General features: G+C 33.9%; 1 protein-coding gene across 1 annotated transcript in view; it reads left to right on the plus strand.

Annotated features, from left to right (window-relative positions):
• Positions 1-8,664, plus strand: part of Rab21 (RAB21, member RAS oncogene family) — a 30,684-nt gene extending 22,020 nt beyond the window's left edge. The window contains exon 7 of the mRNA XM_063255149.1: positions 1,741-8,664. Within this exon, the coding sequence (XP_063111219.1) occupies positions 1,741-1,883 (143 nt within the window). The 3' untranslated portion in view covers positions 1,884-8,664. The remainder of the gene's footprint in view (positions 1-1,740) is intronic.
• The last annotated feature ends 10,534 nt before the right edge of the window (positions 8,665-19,198 follow it).

A 19,198-nucleotide genomic window follows, 5' to 3' on the forward strand; every position in this document is an offset into this window, starting at 1 on the left:
TAAAACACATTTAACAATCTAGGCCGTCTTTGAATCTTGATTTGACAAACTATTGAAATGAACATTTGTGAAGCAATTAGAAATACATAAACACCTATTGGATATTTGATATGTTTATTAATTTTTTAGTTATGATATTAGTGTTGTTACTTAAAGAGTTCCATTTTAGAGATCTGTATTACAGTAATTCAACTAAAATTGTGTCTAGGACTTGATTCGAAATAATGGTAGAGATGGTTAGGGAGATGGATAAAATTAGGTGATGGATTTTCATTCTTCTGGTTTTTTCTATAAAAATAGAAATATGTTTGAAAATTTCTATATTATTTTTTTTTAAAGAGAAAGGAAAATAAGTTTGTTTTTATACAACCTGAAAGTCATTTTTCATGTTAGTAATAGGGTGTGTATCATATTTAGGAAAGTCTAATCTATGAAACAATGGATTGAAATACCTTTTGGAGAATGTGATGAAACTTACGTTTTTTTCTCTCTTAAAAAAAATGCCTTCTTAAACACAAACATAAATTTTGGTTTATATTTCAATTTTAGAGAACTTTAAAGTCATTTATAATTCTAGAGTACTGATTGTATAAATCAGGTCCCTGAATCAGTATGTAATAAACTGCCCATGTGAATCTGTTGTACACCAGGTGTGAAAAACAACCTGGGCTTGGTGGTACACACATGTTATCCTAGCATGTGGGAAACTGAGACAAAAGGATTACTATGAGTTTGAGGCCGCTTGGCTACATAGTGAGAAACTGTCCCCCCCAAAAAAAAAATTGCTATAATATAATCATGTGAGAATCTTGTTAAAATGAGTATTATTGTGTGGAGGATTGCTTGTGACTTGATGTTCCTTTTTCTGCAAGTACTCAACTGGTGGTGGTATCAATCTTCAGACCGTACTTTGAGTAGACAGTTCTAGATCAGTGACTTACCAGTGTGATAAATCTTATTCTTTTAAAAACCTTTGAGTGTTCCCCATGTTTATTTAAAAGTCATGTTACAGATGCAAGCACTAATATAGTTTGTACATTTTTAAACATACCTAAACACAGAAAGTTTGAAAGATTGAGAACAAATAAGTTATGTTTTCTTTCATCTCATTGGATTGTCCCACACATCTTAATTTGGAAACCATTCTTCATAAGCATGAATTCTTCATAATTTGGGTCTGTACTCAAATTTACAAATATTTATTGTTGGGTCTGTACTCAAATTTACAAATATTTGTTGTTTTAAGAATTTACTCTTTCTTTTCTCATTTTCCTAGATACATACTTTGTAAATATTTTCTTCCAGTCTGTACTAAATTTGTATTTTTTTAATCATGTCCTTCAAAGAGCAGAAGATTTAAATTATAATGAAGTCCAATTAATATTCCTATTTATGATTTGTATTTTTTGTCTTACATGAGAAATCTTTATGCCAAAGTCACAAAAATTTTCCCCTACAGAGATTTTTATCCTGTTACTTTCTTCTGGAAATTTTATTTTCTGTTTTGTGTTCTGGTGTATGATTTCTCCCCCTCTCATCAGTTGTTCATTGTACAACTAGATATATATGCTTGCTATTTGCTGCTAGTTATTTAAAATTGGTGAGTAAAGCTCTATTGAGCTGACAGTGAGTTCTTGATTGAAAGTTGAAAATCACTGTCATAGTCAAATATTGAAGTCACAGAAGAAGAAATCTCAAAAGATTACATTTCTAATAATTTTTCCATTTTTCCTCTCTTAGGGATGATAGAAACGGCACAAGTAGATGAGAGGGCGAAAGGCAATGGCTCCAGTCAGCCAGGAGCTGCAAGGCGAGGTGTACAGATTATCGACGATGAACCTCAAGCTCAGAGTGGTGGTGGAGGATGTTGTTCTTCTGGATAACTGTTCACACTTAAGAAATGGAAACAGCAAAACTGTGGATCATTGCCCTCAACATGAAGACTGCCATATTTCAAGTCACATTATTTTACCAATGGAGTTATAGAATTAACAGTATTTTAAATTACATTTATAACACTGCAGAGACCTTAAGTGCTAAACTTAGTGGAGTTTGTGAACAGAGAATTGGCATTTTCTACAAATGTTAACAAAGCAATTACCAATGGCCTTTTTACATATTTTTTTTCTTTAATGAGAAATAATATGCATGTAGAAAAGACCTACTTAAAGGCTTCATTTATATTCTTTTAAATCAGATCTTTATTTAATAACTTATATATGTTGTTGGAATGGTATGCAATTTTGCAGCCCTTTGTATTTTGTGGTAGTTTGAATTGTATTACTCCTAAACAGCAAACAGTTTGTTTTTAGTTAGCAGATACCTGAAGTACTATTTTTGCAGGGTTTGCACAGGCCCCTAACTGTCTACTACTTTGATATAATCTATATACATCCTGTATGCTGAGCTGGTAAAATACATTGTAAATAACATTAAATATTTTATCTGCTTTTACAAGCGCAAGGTGCAAAAATATATATACAATAGCCTCATTGATGACTGTAAAGTGAATTAACATTTGTTGATAATGCCTAAGCTTTTTGACTCTAATATAAAGATCATCATACCCCCTTCACTTTTGTCTTAACTTGAAAGTGGTGTGTTTAAATTTTCACACATACTTTACTTGAAATATTGCTGTTGTCACATTTTTTTTTGCCTCAATAAGTCCATCCGATGATTGAACAGCAGCATTTGCCTTTTGGTTTGGGTTTTCTGTTTTTGTTTTTATTTTAATAAAATAAGATGACTTTTGATTTTGCTTTAGAATGGTTATCTTAGAAGAATTTGAGAGGAGCATGCCGAGTTTCACTTCTGTAACAGCTTTAGTTTTCTCTTAGGCTTTATATGTAATGGATTCCCTGGCATAAGAAGAGAGGACAAGATTCCAGATACAGCGACTCACCAAGACTTATTTCTGTAGCGTGTTAGTGGTAATTTACGCCCCTGAAGTAGCACTTTCATGTCCCTGTGAGCAAGTTCTATTTGTTTATTGCTTGTCAGAGATGAACACAGAGTTCTGTTCATTTTGTAAGAGCTGTCCTTCTGAGTTTCAGTGGAAGGAGGCATTTCATATAACACAGATTTAGCAAACACTGGAAAGATTTATTGTAAAATTATATTCTTGTATACTTTGTAAATTAGTCTTTCATTAGATTTTTTTTCTTCAGCATAGAACTAAATTTAAATTTGTTAATTTTGATAGAATCAGGCACTGGTCACAAAAGGAACACAGATTGTGGAAATTAACGTAAATTGTTCTTGTTCTAATATATATATTTTTCCATTTCTGTCATGCTTGGAAAACTAGTAAATGTTATGTCTAAGATATAACGGTATGGTCCCTCGATTTACTTCTCATAAGCAGTAGTATGTAATAAAGATGTTAGCATGTGCAGTTAAGTAGGTATACGGGGTTGAGTTATTGAAGAAGTACTACCGTATTATTCATTTAATAACTGAAAGCTGCCCAAATGGGTTAGAAGTTGAACGACTTGACCCCTGGGTGTCATGATGTTTGAATTTTAGTTTAGTATTAAGTGTTCTGTGCCCCACACTTTACCTACTTTAACTGTTGCCCTTGCCACACTGCCCTCTGCTGTGTGTGTGTGAGGATGGTGGGAGAGGGAGTCAGGGAGACAGGTGGAAATGGTCTTTTATAGGGCGAAGGGACTCAGTGTAGCCTATTGGTGGTTTCCTGTGAAGTTCTTGTTTATGTGGAGGTGGAAGACAGTGGGAACCTTGAGTTTCACAGAAAAATTGGCTTTTGCCCTTCCATCTCTTTTAGAGGAAGTAAAAAAAGACTTTGCCGTTCTTTGCATTATAGATGGGAAAATAAGTTCTTATTACTGGAGTGAAATACAGTTTTTAAACTGGAGAAGAAATTGAGCTTTATTCCAAGAGTTGTAAAACTTGATAATTGGAGAGTTGTGCTTGGTTTTTATTCTCTTTCTTAATGGTATATATCCTCAATAGGAGCCTTTGCTCTAGAGTTCATAGATAATGATTGGTAGAACATAACTGTTCTCCATATTTTTTCCATTGTTTTCTCAAGGGTTTCTATGTATTTTTCATAACCTGAAGACTTTATGGTCCCTGATAGGTTTAAAAGGGTATAGCAATGAAAGGGTATGGTGTATATGTTTTTGCTTAAAGCCCACAAGGTCTTTAAGAAAGAACTAGGTGAAAGGGTAATTAAAGAGTACCAGCCAACTGCTGTGTATGTACAAAAGAAAGAGATGATAAACTAAGGCTGGGGTAATTTTCCTGATACTTTCTTCATCTCTCTAATACATCTTTTTATTCCTGTCCCAGTAATTGTGCTATAGGAAGATGACACAAATATGGTGGTGTGTAGTAAAAATAATAAGTAGAGTTAATATTTTTTCAACTAGTATATATACACTTTACATACGTGGTTGAAAATTGGTCTAAAATAGTCATTAAAAATACCTGAGTATTATTAGGTTAAAAGTATAGAATAATTGTTTCTGTAATGATACTGGGTATTCTGCTTCTTGTTTTAGTTTGTGATTATAGGGGAAGAATAGTATTTTTAAAATACATACTAAAACAGTTTGAGGGCAAGCAGTAACCTGAAAAGAAGCATCATGTTGAATGAAATATGAATGTTTGTTTTGTCTTAGGATATCTCCTGAGAATACCCTAAGGCCCTTTGGCTGTTACTTAATATAAAAAAAAAATTTTATAATAACCATGTATACTGGAGTTTTTTCTTTACCATTAAACTAAAAAAAAGAAAAAGAATTTTAGGTTTTTAGTAATAGAAGACAAAATTGACAAAATAGAAAAAAGATAAAAGAATGGAAGTCAAGTAGATATAAAACTACAACTTGATAGTTTTTCTTTTTTTAACCTGACAGTTTTTTAAATTACTTTGAAAACTGAATTGCTTTTATTATATAGTTTCTAAATAAGGCAGAATATGCATTGTGCCAAATACATAGAGCATTTTTTAAAAGGAGATTGTGATACTTTTAATATGTAATATGCAATTTTCTGTGTTATAAAGTGATGACAAGAGTAGATCATTGGTCTTATATATTATCCTCAGATAGTATAGTATAATTTACCCTTATAATAACCACTTATATGTAGAAGTACTTTGACCTGTACCATTAACTTTCAAAATTTACCTTTTGGCTTTATGTTTGCTATTGTAAAGCTTCAGTTTTCTTTGTAGATACAGTGTGAGAAAGAAGGAATACAAGGGATTCATGTGTGACCAAATTTAGGATGTTCAGATCTTCTAGAAAAGAATGTAAGTAGTAGTGATCAAGAGGCAAACACATTTAAAGAAACTGAATAGATCCCCAAGGACTGTTCTAAAGTACAAACTTTACTACCCAGATTTTAATAATTAAAAACTATAATTCATGGAGCTACATTTGTTTGATTTTTATCATAGGCATCAATCCTATGTGGTTAATTTTTAATCACTTACGACAGTAGTATAGTTGGTGTTGTAGACCAAAATTCATGCTATGCATATGTTTTGACTTTGATCGTCTTTTCTCAAGAAAGCAATTACAATTTTTAGCAAAATTTTTCTAATTGTATTTTAGTGTATGTAGTAAAAATACTTTTTAAGAGTTTCCAATTCAAAGAAATGCCTGTCTTCTAAACAAATACCACTTTAATTTGATAGATCTTTTAGTGTTGCTTGTGCTATTTGAGATGTATATATAATCTTTTGTGAAAAACTCTGCTATTGTTAGCTTATCTACTGCAGCATTTTCTTTTCAGTAAACATGGCAAGTTACTACACTATACACTCAGTTAGGCTTTTGTTCTTTATCTTGTTCACTTTAGAAACCTTGTACATACTTCCAAATATATAACCTTGAAGTTACAAATTGAGATGTGGTTGCCTACTGGGTGGCCTTAATTCCCACTATTCTGTTTCTCATCATTATTTTCATACTTCTTAGCAGTTGTATCATCTCTTTATTATCAGGTTCTTAATTAAAAACTAGTAATTCCCTTCAATGTGAACATGGGTAGAGCAAAAGGAAAGGAATTGCAAATATGAAAGTATAATAATATTGGGGAAGAAAGACAATTATGTTTGCCAAACTTTTTAATAGAAAGCTATTTTAAGAAAATGTATGCAGTGCTTACTAGAAACAAACGTTTTCTTGTTTTTATTTTAATTCTATAAGGTTGCATTCTAGGAAAAATAATATAAAAGTGCCCTTGCTTGCTCTCCAAAGTGATAACTATTGTTCTGTGGTTAACTCAATTGCTTTTTTGCTATGCATTTATATACATGTATTTACATGTAGAAATAGCATAGTCTTTTGGTTCTTGAATTTTTATGTAAGTTTTGTCTCCCTATGCATATGTTTTGGAACTTGCTTTTTCTCTTACCAGCCTGTCCAGGAAGGAGTTCAGTAAATACCTGCCTTTTTCATTTTTTCTCCTACGTCTTTTTCATGTGCCTCCCCTCCCCCTTCCCTCCCCTCCCTTTCCTTTCTCTCTCTTTCTTTCTTTTTCTTTTCTTTTCTTTCTTTCTTTCTTTTTTTTTTTTTTTTGGAGAGGGGTACTGGGGATTGAACTCAAAACCTTGTGCTTGCCAGGCAGGCACTTATGCCGCTGAGCTAAATCCCCAACCCTTTCTTTCTTTCTTTCTTTCTTTCTTTCTTTCTTTCTTTCTTTCTTTCTTTCCTTTCTTTCTCTTTCTTTCTTTCTTTCCTTTCTTTCTCTTTTTGAATTTCTGACTCTCCATGAAATCCTCCCAAAAGGAATCTGTTTAATTATGTGTGTCTCATTACTATCATGGAATTTAAACACAATTTAGTACTTAGAATTAGTGTCTCCTTTAGTCATGTAAGTCTGGAAACTGGAAAAGTATCAGCTTAAAATTCATTTGGAGTTTATACTGTGGCTTCCTAGTATACAAAATTTGGACTTGAACTTGAGCAAATTCTTTTCTTAGAATATGATTTTATTTGAGGGAAGATGAAGAAAAGCATTTGTTGAGGAAAGAGTACAGGGTAAACTAAAACAAGTCTTTATAAACTCTGAGTAGCTTTGTATAACAGGACTTCATGCTACCAGACTTTCAACCTTGTTTGAGCTATGCTTTTAAAGTAAAAAAACGGGGTGGGGGGGGAGTAAAAAACAGAAGTCCTTTTGGATTTCTTTTTACTCACCATCCCACATCCCTCTTTAGAGATAACCATTGTTGACAATTTTGTCTTTCATGTATCAATTTTTAAATTTATATTTTGTTTTTATAAATTTTCAGTTCTGTCTTAGGTACAGTAACTACGCCCATGTCAAGTTACATCCTCAATTGGGCAACCTGGCAAAAATAAATCAGAATCAAACTTACTTGAATCATAACTTTTTTAAAAAAGTTAAATCAAGTGGCAACAACTCTAGAAGTTTTCATACTTGACTCTGAGATGTTTTCTATTTGTCACAAATTAAGCTTAAAGAGTAGCATTCTGGAAAGGTCAAATCAAACTCATGGTTTCTGTTGCCAGTGGAAATAGGGAAAGCAGAGTGCCAGTGCAAGCTCTTAATACCTGTGTTAACTTAGGGAGATATAAAATCTCCCTATTTGGAGAGCGTTGCAGTATGCAGTAATTACGTGAGACTATGTCTCTGTTCATGAGTGTCAGGACAAAAGATTAAAACACGTGTGCTCTAGAATAAACATATTCTTTCATATTTGGCTTGTAATGTGAATTCTTTTTTGGTTTGGGTTTTAGCTTTTTGAACAGGGTCTTGCTATGTAGTGACCAGCCTTGAACTCATTATGTAGCCCAGTCTGTCCTCAAACTCCTGGCAGTCCTCCCAGATGCTGAGGTTACAAGCATGTGCCACCACGCCCGGATAGGTTAAACCCAAGTTTTTGTGGTTAAAAATTGTTTCTATGTGCTCTTTTAAACAATGTAGAACTTTGAGTGTATTGTGACTGATTCATTGGTTGAAGGTCTGCTATATGCCCCATGTACATGTAACACAACAGAGGAGCCCCATAACCACAGGTTTGTACTTAAAGAGTTTACTTTGGGGAACTGATGACCATTGCCTCTAATTCAAGAGGTGATTTCTGTGAATATGAGATCAACCAGAAAAGATGTTCACATTCTATATGTATTCAAACATGTCAGTAAAATTTTTGAGGTAAAGTAATGAGAATATTCATTGTTGGGATTGTGGATTTGAGGTAAAAGTGGACAGAGTGTTTTTAAATCTTGTAAATAATACCTTTTCAAGCCAGGTTGCAACAGAATAATTTATTTTCTGGCTTCCAGGGAATAATGAAGTAATCTTTTAGCCTAAACTGCTTTTCCAGATTTTGTGGTACCAGTGAAGAAACAGATGCCTTTTTGTTTATCTGAACAGCTGCTGTGTGTGTGTGTGTGTGTGTGTGTGTGTGTGTGTGTGTGTGTGTACCTAGGAGAAAGACAATTTTAAGAGCAGTCATACCATTTTCTTTGCCTTTGACTTATATTGTCTTGGCACCATGTGATAAACCCAGTACATAATTCTTTCCCGAGTCATATTAGGGCTTTTTTGAATTGCAACACAGGCCAGCTTGTATGTTTCTAAATTCCTTCTTGTAATTGGAATGTGAATTCCCTTTTTATTGTCTGAAGTTGAAGATAAAAGTAAAAATAGTTTAATGAATATCTGAATTTTGTGATCATCTCTCCAGTTTCTTTTAAGGATATTTTTGATATTACAACATAGTAAAGTTAAATTGTTGGGGACCCTATTGGATACTTTTGAAAAGTAAAATAATGTTTCTTTAAAATAGTCCACTAGCCAGCTGTTGAGAACTTTTCCGTCTGCATTATTTATTCACCAAAGGGAAGTAATTTTAATGATTTGTGTCAGTTCTTTAAAATTTAATTGCCCTGGAAAGGAAAACCAAGCAAGAACAAAGTCCTTTGAAGACTTTTGGCGGTGTCCTGGGTGACAAAATTATTCATCTTTTCCGGGAGCTTTACAGCACCTCCCAAAATGGAATCTCATATTAATCTTTTAGGTTTGGCTGTACTCTTTAATTGAAGATGATGTATAATTCGTCATTAAAAGAGTTGTATATAGTGGCACAGAAATTTATGAAGGAGATAATTCCAAGTGAACTTTAGAGAAGATGATCAGATGGCATTGTTAAGGAAGATAGATGACACATTGTGAGTTCTGCATTCTACACTTAACAATTCACTGAAGGTTTCTCCATACTGTGTTCCCATAAGGCTATTTCATAGTATTCAACATTGAGCTTGCTGCTCTGCTGAGAATAAAAATCTAGTGATGCCTCTTCCATTCAAAAATTTGTAAAAATACAATCTAGAATTATTTGCAAAGTTATCATATGTAAGGAGTTCTCAGTTGGCAGACTGTAGTGGGACTAAGCTTAAATATTAGAGGAATTTCTTAAATGCAGAACTATAAACTTAACTGTGCAGTGATAGAGGTTGATAGCGATTGATAGTCAATCTGGTGAGTGACTTACCATCCTTTTCTGTTCATGAGTTCTAGAGCAGATTACTTAAGAGAAATCAAAGTGGATAAGACGTGTTTTGGAGCATTAAAATTAGCTAAGGATCTAGAAGTAGCCATTAAGATAAATATAGTGAAAAGATTACAGTATTAATGTTTTTTTAAAATGCCAGTCTAACCCATACACTGCTTTGAAAGGAAAAAACTACTCAATGAAAGTGGCGAATTTTGTATAATTCCTAATAGAATGACAAATCAGCTTTAACTTTATGATCATTAGGGAAGACAAGAACTGTTTCTATAACCTTTTAGTCACTTGAGGTTTAGCTAATACCTCTTTATCTGTGATCAGTAAATTAAAACCTGGCTATGTGGCCTTTATATAAAGGACACTTAATTTTTCTTGCATCACAGTTTTGCTTGACTTCTCTTACACTATACAGTTCCTGAAATCTGGTTAGAGTGATGCCTATTAAACCATTTCAAAGCAATAAATAACTGAAGCTGTTCGCTGTTCTACCACACTTTTGGAAACATTGTGTCCAAGATTCAGTTTTTTGATACCAAAAACTGTGTGTAAAATTTTTAGCTTCAGTCTTTAAAGATAGTGTATTTTTTTGTTTTTATTTTCTGATTTCGTTGCACCTTGAAATTTTGTATACCTTCACCTGTAAATAAGTCAACACATTTAATGGGATATTAAAGGCAAATTATCATATTTGCATGTAAATGCAAATGAAGTTTTAATTTGACATTTAAATGTGCACACCAAGAAATGCTAAAAGGAACCTGCAAATGCCTCATGGGAATCTAGCTGAGAATGAAGCAAGGAATAGAGGCAACACATAAAATAATGAGGCATAATCTCATCACTGATACTCATTAGCTATGTGGGTACTACTTCATTTATCCAAGTGAATAATTAAAACTAGCTCTCCTTTATATCACTACTGTGGTCAGGATTTACATCTTGGTGATGATACAAGCTCATTGGGTAGATGTCTGAATTCTCAGTTGATGGATTAATGGTAGTGTCAGTATTTACACATTGGGGATATAGTTCATGTTTTGAGAGTTGGGATTGTGAAGTGTAATGCACACAGCCATTTAAAAAGTCCAAGGAAGAAGTAATGATGGAAGTAGTACAAGAGCATCCTTAGGAAGGTTGAGAAGAGGTTTAGAGTTGCTCTGGGGAGTGTCTTAAAGCTCTGTAGGAGAATCTATCAATATTTATCCACTTTGCAGGCAATTTCAAGAGCTACTTTTCTGACTGAACTTCCCTGAATTTTAATTTCTAGCTTTTGCTTCATCTTGAGATGTTAATTAAGAGATTAGGATTCTTAAGACATTTGAAAATGGACTAGAGAATAAATACATGCTTTTGAAAATAGAGCTTCTAAGCCGGGCATGGTGGCTCATGCGTGTAATCCCAGCACTCGGGAGGCTGAGGCAGGAGGATCATTGTGAGTTCGAGACCAGCCTGAGCTACAAAGTGAGCTCAAGGCCAGCCTGAACTGCATTAGAGAGACCCTGTCTCAAAAAGAAAAAAAAAAAAAAAATGAAGCTTCTAATTTTATATTCTTTGATGAACAATCTGTATTCTCCTATCTAGATTAGTGGCAGAATTTTGAAATATTTTAACTATAAAGTAACTAGTTTTTTTTTGGCATGGTTTATAGCATTCAGACTTTTATTTCAATGTTTGGTTTAGATGTTTTGTTTTTAAGCTTTACTGATCATTTTCCACATAATATTCATATATTTGTTCCAGGAATTAAACTCGGGACCTTGCACTTGCCAGGCAGACACTGTACTACTGAGCTATGCCCCCAATCCCTTTTATTGTTTTACCAGTACATATTTGTGGCACATGATTACATCTATTATGGGAAGTTTGCACATGAACATAACACATCTTAGTTCTCTTTTACTTTTCCTTCCCATTCCCTTCTATCTCCCTCCTAATGTGTATAATTTTAAAAAGTGAAACCGTAAGTCCAGGAAAAAAACTAAAAGTTAAAGGCTTATTTTGTTGAAAAATACATGAGATTTTATTGTGAGGAAAAAAATTGTGAGAAGAAAACAGTTACATGCTGTGGAGAGAATTGATTTATCTCTTTAGAATAAAATTTTAGTGTCATTTTTGTCTAGAATTGATTAAATGGTAGAAGTAAATGAATCAGGACTGACTCAGAATTAGCACTTTATAATAGGACTAGCCATAAACTTCAATGCAGAGCATTTTACTGGTATCTGAAAAGCATACACGGTACTGCTATAATTTATGCTTTCAAGAGACTTTAAAACTTAGAATTATTTAGTATGTGGAAGGATTTAGAGGTATTAGAAATGGAAGAAAAGGTAAAATTAGTATTCATAGATAATTTATAAAGCTTAAGAGTTCAGCTGAAAGTTAAATAGTCATTGAGTAGAAAACATTACAGGTATCCAAAGTTTTTGGTTACATAAATCATAGCCATTATAAGATATTACAAATAGCCCCACTGAATATCAGAAGAGGAGCAAATACCTACCAATAAGCAAGATACAGTACTACAAATATGAAACTTGTATTTAAAAAAAAATTCAGTGGAAAAAGTCAAATACGTGGCTGTTCATACTCTTGGATACACAGCCCAGTTTTACAAGTCTTTTTTTTTTTTTTTAAACAAGTTTAATGCAATCTCAGTAAAAAGTACTGGGTAGCTGATTCTAAAGTATGTACAAAAAAAGAAGCAAGGCTTGCCAGGAAAGTTGAGTTTGGTACTAGCATATAACTAGGTAGATCATAACAAGAACACCAATAAAAAAGTTAAAAATAGACTCAGCTATGGGAGGATTTAGTAGAGGACAAATATGACTTCAACTCGGAAGACTATGGCTTACTCATTAAAATATGGTACGATACATGGATAGCTATAAATGAAGTTGAATATCTATTTCATATTCCACCAAAACAAATTCCAGCTTTAAATGTAAAAACTGACATACTCAAAGTACTCCTGAGAAGTGAAAGGAGAAGGCCAAAGATTTTAATGTAATAAAATTTGGGTATACGTAGTAAATTTTTCCATGTATAACTGATTTATCACTACAAAATAAAATCATGACCAAAACAACTGCTGAGGATTGAATGCACTGCATGGCACCTGTTAACCGTGAGATCTACCATTGGGTTGCACCCCCAGCTCTACGAAATTTTTATAGAATGTTCATGGCAAAACCAAAATAGTTTGAGGAATAATGGAAAATTCAGAAAAAGGTTTGCATTACTCAATATAAAGTGGCACCTAGAATTCAGTAAAACCAAGAGCCCTAAAGGATAAGGCAGCTTTGTAAAGTTATCACTGAAAAAAATACAAATAATTCAAAATGGGGAAAGAAAAAACTACTACAAAGTGCAAAAAGAATACTAACAACAGGTTTTTAAACTTACATAGGTTAAGAAATGTTTAGTTTTATAATAATTATTCCCCAGATATTTGTAAGTGTGGACAAATAAGTACTTTTGCAGAAAGATGTTAATTGCACTAAGGACAACATGGTGTGAATTCTTGATCCACCCAGTGGCCATCTGACTCCTTGTTAGATCAAAAGCTATATCCTGTGTTTCCCACTTTCTTTTCCCAGGTAGGATTGTGAATGGTGACTAGATTGCCTATATGTGCTCTCCCATGATTTGAAAGGCAGAAGTAGGGCAGAGTCCATCGTTAGGTTCTTGAATCTTGCCAGGTAGTGGGAAACAGGCTTCCGCTCTCCAGTGATCAAGTATCCGCCCTGCAGTTTGGATATAGAGAAGCGAAGGTGATTGCAGCGGCTGTATCTCATGTTTAAATCTCTGGATTGTGGTATAAGATCCTCCACCTTCCCAGGAGGAAAAAGATATCTGGTGGCCTCTGACCTTTGGCATGGGTCCTTGATAACTCCGGACGCAGCTCTCTCAAGTGTTCTCTTTACCTGTGGGATTTATTCTGGTAGGCTCAACTTAGATTCCTAAACTCTCCTCTTTCTGTTCTCCTAAAGACTTCATAAGCACCAAATTCTCCTGAAGTGCCTACCTTTATAAAATATCTACAATTCTTTTTTGTTTTCTGTGTTGAACACTGACTAGAGAGCAATTTGGCACTATCAATCAAAATTATAGAGGTATTTCCTTTTCACATAGCAAGGCTGGGAGTGTAGCTCAGAGCAAGAGTTGAATCTGACTTCATTCTAAATGATTCTAAGATTCATCTATGTTGTGTGTATGAATAATTTTGTTCATTTTTATTGGCAAATAACATATCTTTGTATGAAGTAACCGCTTTTTGTTTGTTCATTCACTCCTTAATAGACATTTGGGTTGTTTCCCATTAAGAGCTATTACAAATAGAGCTGCTGTAAGTTTTTGTTTTTAAATCTTAGGAAAAATGTACGCATTTCTCTCCTAAATAACTTAGAGTAGAATTACTGGATTATTAGGTAGGTTTAGTGTTTCAGGGAACTGCCCAGATGTCCAAAATGTAGCCACACATTTTATATTCTAGCATTATATGAGAGTTTCAGTTCCTCCACGTTCTAACCAAGTGGATAAACCTTTTTAATTGTATCTAATTGTATCCATTATGCCCATAAGTGTTTTATATCACTGTAATTTGAACTTGTATTTCTGTAATGACAAGTGATAATGAACATTTGTTCATGTGCTTGTTTGTGGGGTTTTGTTTATTTTGTTTTTGTTTTTGGTCTTTCTGAGACAGAGTTGCACTATGTGAGTTAAGCTGCCCTTTTTGGAGGAGGTGGTGTCAGAACTCAAACTCAGAACTTCACACTTGCCAGTTAGGTGCTGCATTAACTGGGCTAAATCCATGGCCCAGTTCAGGCTGACCTTAAACTCACTTTGTAGCCCAGGCTGGCCTCAAACATGCAGTGGTCCTCCTGCCTCAGCGCCCTGAGTACTGACATTATAGGCTTCTTCACCTTGCCAGGTCTTGATTTGTAAGAGACAAGTAGCATCCTATTTGGGGTTGCATTGTATCCATAGGTGAGTTTGGGAAGAGCTGACATCTAATGATACCAAGTCATTAGGTTCATAAAGAAAATACATCTCTCCATTATGTAGAGTTTGATTTCTTCAATGCCTTGTAGGATTTCTGTGTTTGTTTGTTTTTTGGTATAGAGTTTTAACACATCTTTTGATAGGATTTCAAGCTTATTGTCAATTTTATGCTATTTTTATTTCAGCTTTAAATTCTTTATTAACAATCAATTTTTATATATTGATCATGCATCATATTCACTACATTTGATAACTCTGTATATTATATAGAATTTTCTACATAAATTGTGTCATCAATGAACAATAACAAGATTATTTCTCTTTTTTTTGTAAATTGGATGTGTCTTTGTTTTTCTTACTTTGCCAAGTGGTTATAGATTATAGTGCAGTATTCAGTAGAAGTGGTAAAAATTGATACCCTTGTCCTATTCTTTGTTTTTTGGGGGGAGGGGGTGTTTTTGTTTGTTTGGTTTTGGGTTTTTTTGTCTTTTTCAGACAGGGTTTCTCTATGCAGTTCAAACTGTCCTTGAACTCACTTAAGTAGCCCAAGCTGACATCAAACTGTCAGTGATCTCTTCCCTCAGCCTCCTGACTGGTGGAGTTACAGGCATGTGCTACCATGCCCAGCCTTCTCTGTCTCATTGTTGTTAAAAATGGGGAAAACCCCTGTATATACATATTTCCTTTTATTGACTAGAATAGCTCTAGAAATGTACATATGAAACTGATGATATTGATTCCCTCTGATGACAGGAACCAGTTGTGATAGGGAAAGGGATGGAAACAAATTTCTCACTGTATCCATTTTTGAATTTTTAAAAGCAGATGCCATGCAAAATATTGCTTAGTCCACAAAAACAAATAAAAGGTAAGTAAAATTTAAGAAGAAAAGCTTAGGTACAAACCATATATATTATTAAAATGGAAATTTTTTGCCAAACAAGAATAGGACATAAAATCACAAAGCTAAAAAATTAAAGTTCTTTTATCACTTAAGAGTATTCATGATTTGAAGCAGACTTTGAAAAAGGGGGGACATTAAATTGAGGCTGGAGCAGGTTTTTGATTTATTGCTTTTTGTGGTTTTGAGACAGAGTCTCACTATGTGGTTCAGACTGGCCTTGAACTCACTATGTAGCCTAGGCCGGTCTTGATCTTAAGGCTATCCCCTTGACTCAGCCTCCTGACTGGCCTTGAACTTATGGCTGTGCCCCTGATTCAGCTTCCCACGTATGCCTAGAGCGGGTATTTTAACAGGAAAATGTGTGCAAAGAAAAAAGGAAGTAGCAAGCAAATTAATTTATCTGGGACATTAGGTCCGGTAAGAAAAATAAAAAGTTGAAACAGATGAGCGCTTTTCAGAAGAATTAATATCAGCCTAAATGTCATTTTTATGTGGTCCAACTCAGTGCCTGGATCCAGTATGTGCCTTTAGTTTTCTCAGTTCATCCCATGGATATTCAATGAGCACCCTCTACTGCAGTGCTAGGTACAGCATGTGTTCAGAGAGGTAAACCAAATGGACACAAACCCTGTCCCCACAGACCTTTCGGTCTACTGGGCAACTTCAGACCTCAACAAAATGAGCAACCTCCCTGGGCTTTTTTGTTTCACCATTCTTGTGTTTCTATGTATTGTTTCTCACTTCTTCAAAAATCCTTAACCCTTGATCTATCCTTGGGTGTATTTGTCCACATAAAACTCAAGCCACAAACTCCTGGAAGTCCTTTTCTCTTATCAGTGCAGGACATATATTGAAACTGAGGACTCTAATATCAAACGCGTGAGTTTTCAATTTTACTCTGTGTTTTCCTGCATGACTTGGGCAATTAATTTTGTGTGCTTCAGCTTCCTGATTTGTGAAACAGGGATAATAATACCTCAAAAGGTTGCTGAGACTATTAAATCAGGTTACAAATGAAGTGCTTAGAATGCCCTCACTCATGGAAACTTTTCAATAAATACTACAAGGATTATTAGCAGAAGATCTTGGTTGTGTCTTTTTTGGGGGATCAAACTCACAACCTCACGCTTGCCAGGCAGGCACTTATGCCACTGAGCTAAATCCCTGGCCTTTGGTTGTGTCTTTTCCCAAGGTAACATTCTCTGCTACATGAACCTACCACCACCTGCTTTGTGGTATTTTTATAAATGATAGTTACTCTCATAGCACGGTAAACAATACTCTCTCTACTGACCCTTTTCATATAATTATAAACATCATCAAGTTCCTTCCATTTAGAATCCATCCCCAGTGCTAACTGTACTCTGAGTGATCCCATCCCTCCACCTAATTACTTCACTGTCAACTGCAACTTTTTAAAGACTTCTCTCCTGTGCCCTCTCTGACTTCCTGTCAAATCTTAAAATTATAACTTCTTCATAGCTTCTTATTTCTTTCTAACAATGTTAGTATATGAAATTAGGGATGATAGGAGGGGTTTTTTTCCTTCTTTGTTTCCTATGACAGGCAAAGCATCTATAATAATGCCCAGCACAGAAAAGACACTTCACTTTTTCAATTAATGAGCTTTGAATTGTGATTTTTTTTTCTGCATTAGCAGTAACTACTTCGAACACTGGAACTGTTTTTATCTCTGTTGGTCTTGAGGGCCCAGAGTCTGCACATAGGTTAAGGGGAATAAAATGAATACATGGAGAGTATATTACCAGTTTGTAAATCTCTGGATGGTACTTCAAAAAGAGCAGCTCTTAAATTCTGTGAAGCCCTAGAACTCCAAGGAGTCCAGTATTAGGATTTTTCAAATTAGTTCCCTAATGACATCCTCTTGAATTCTACTGTTTGATAAGATTTCTTCAAGACAGCTCTACTACTAAAGTAAGTTCAAAATGATAGTTTAAAACAAAAACAAGGGGAGGAAAGATACACAGAGATAGAGTGGGAATAGTTCTCAACCCTGAGAGCACTTTAGAATAATTTGAGGACTTTCTGTTCTTCCAGATGAAGGATAGAAACTAGCAAATTCTTTAGATGATCCTTATATGCGGCCAGAGTTGATAACCACTGGAACAGGTAATATTTGAGAAATGGAACAAAAATAAATCTGGTGAGAGAAGAATGTTTCCAATTGCTTAAGGTCCTTAGCAATACTGGGACTTAGTCACTATTGTTTTTTTGCAACCATTACTAGTAATTGGATCCAGACACTTGAGGAGACATGAGAGCAGAACCACATACTTGATGGGACACTAATAACAACTAAATAATTAAAAAAAAACCTCTTTCCCTGAAGCTTTCTAAAAGGTTAATTATCAACCAGTTCTTTGAACCCTTAAATTACTTTCTGTGAGTAAATTAGAAAGAAGGCATGAATTCTGTTAGGAGATTGTGGTACCACTATAGATTAATTCTTCTTATTAAAAGGTACCTGCTTGTTCATTTTTCAGCATAAAGAAGCTAACTTAATCCTTGTTCTGAGCTTGAATATTGAGCAATTCTAGATAATTGCATGTAGGATGATAACCTTTATAATATGCACAATCCAATACAGAAGAAAAAAGTCATCCTTGGAATGTAATTTCAAGCCATAAAGTGTCGTGAAAGAGATTATGTGAGTTTCATGGTCTAGTGTTATTATTCCTAAGGGAAAATTGCAATATTCTATGATTCAATAAAGACTCAGGGTAAACATAATACTGGCACTAGCTGATGCATGCCAATAAATTTAACCATATTTGACCAATTTAAAATTCAATATAGTTAATCAAAAATTATATAATTGTTAATAATTGTTTTATTAATGTTCCCTTTTAAAGAATGCATTTCAATTATAGAAACTTTCCATCCAAAGAAGGAAATGTTATAATCCAATCCTTTGGAAAGAAGAATGCTATCTCCGTAGGATATATTGAGAGTAATTTCTTTCTCTTCAAATAAACTGGTTCTTGTAAGAAAATTTAATGAAATGGTTAACTAGAAGAATTGCTTTTTAAATTAAAAAAGGATTAAATAAAGCATTAAATTTCCATTTAACAGAAATGGATAGTGCATTATTTCTTTCACAAGTGCTTGTACTTTTTAATTTTGTAATGATTTGTGTTCCCTGCTATACTTTATCTCATGCTTGACTGATTACAAGTGTGAAAGGGGTTAAATGTGTTTGCTATTGGCAATTTAGCATTAATTCTAATATGCTGCAATCCAGATTACAATCTGTCATTTCCAGTCAAATTGTGAAGCACTGTAATTGTATTTTAGAATTCGTCTGCCACTGATATAGCTACCTCATTTGTGTTTTAATATACCATGATGGATTTGTAGTGGAAATACAATCTTGTAACAAGCCAAGAAACAAGTATTGTTTTTCTATTATAACAGCAAGAAAACTATTTCTTAATAAATGAAAAGGTAAGGAGATGGTAAGACACTAAAGAAATTCTCTTAAGTATGAAAAAGACATAAAAACTTCCATTTTTTTAGCAAACATAAAGGAAATCATAGATTTTTAAAACATGAGAAAATATTTTTTAAATTAACATTGTTTTTGAAATATAGCATATTTATACATATTGCCCTAGTTTATTCATTTGAAGTGTATCAGTATTCCATAAGCTTCCATTCTTTCCATGGTGGCCATCCAGGTTGTTTATTATTTTTACTATTACTAATTATGTTGCAGTGAATGTTCTTGCACATGACTGTTCATAGATGTA

This window comes from Cavia porcellus, unplaced genomic scaffold, assembly GCF_034190915.1.
Source record: "Cavia porcellus strain 051 isolate PalLab524CR breed Dunkin Hartley unplaced genomic scaffold, mCavPor4.1 scaffold_8, whole genome shotgun sequence".
Lineage (NCBI taxonomy): Eukaryota > Metazoa > Chordata > Mammalia > Rodentia > Caviidae > Cavia > Cavia porcellus.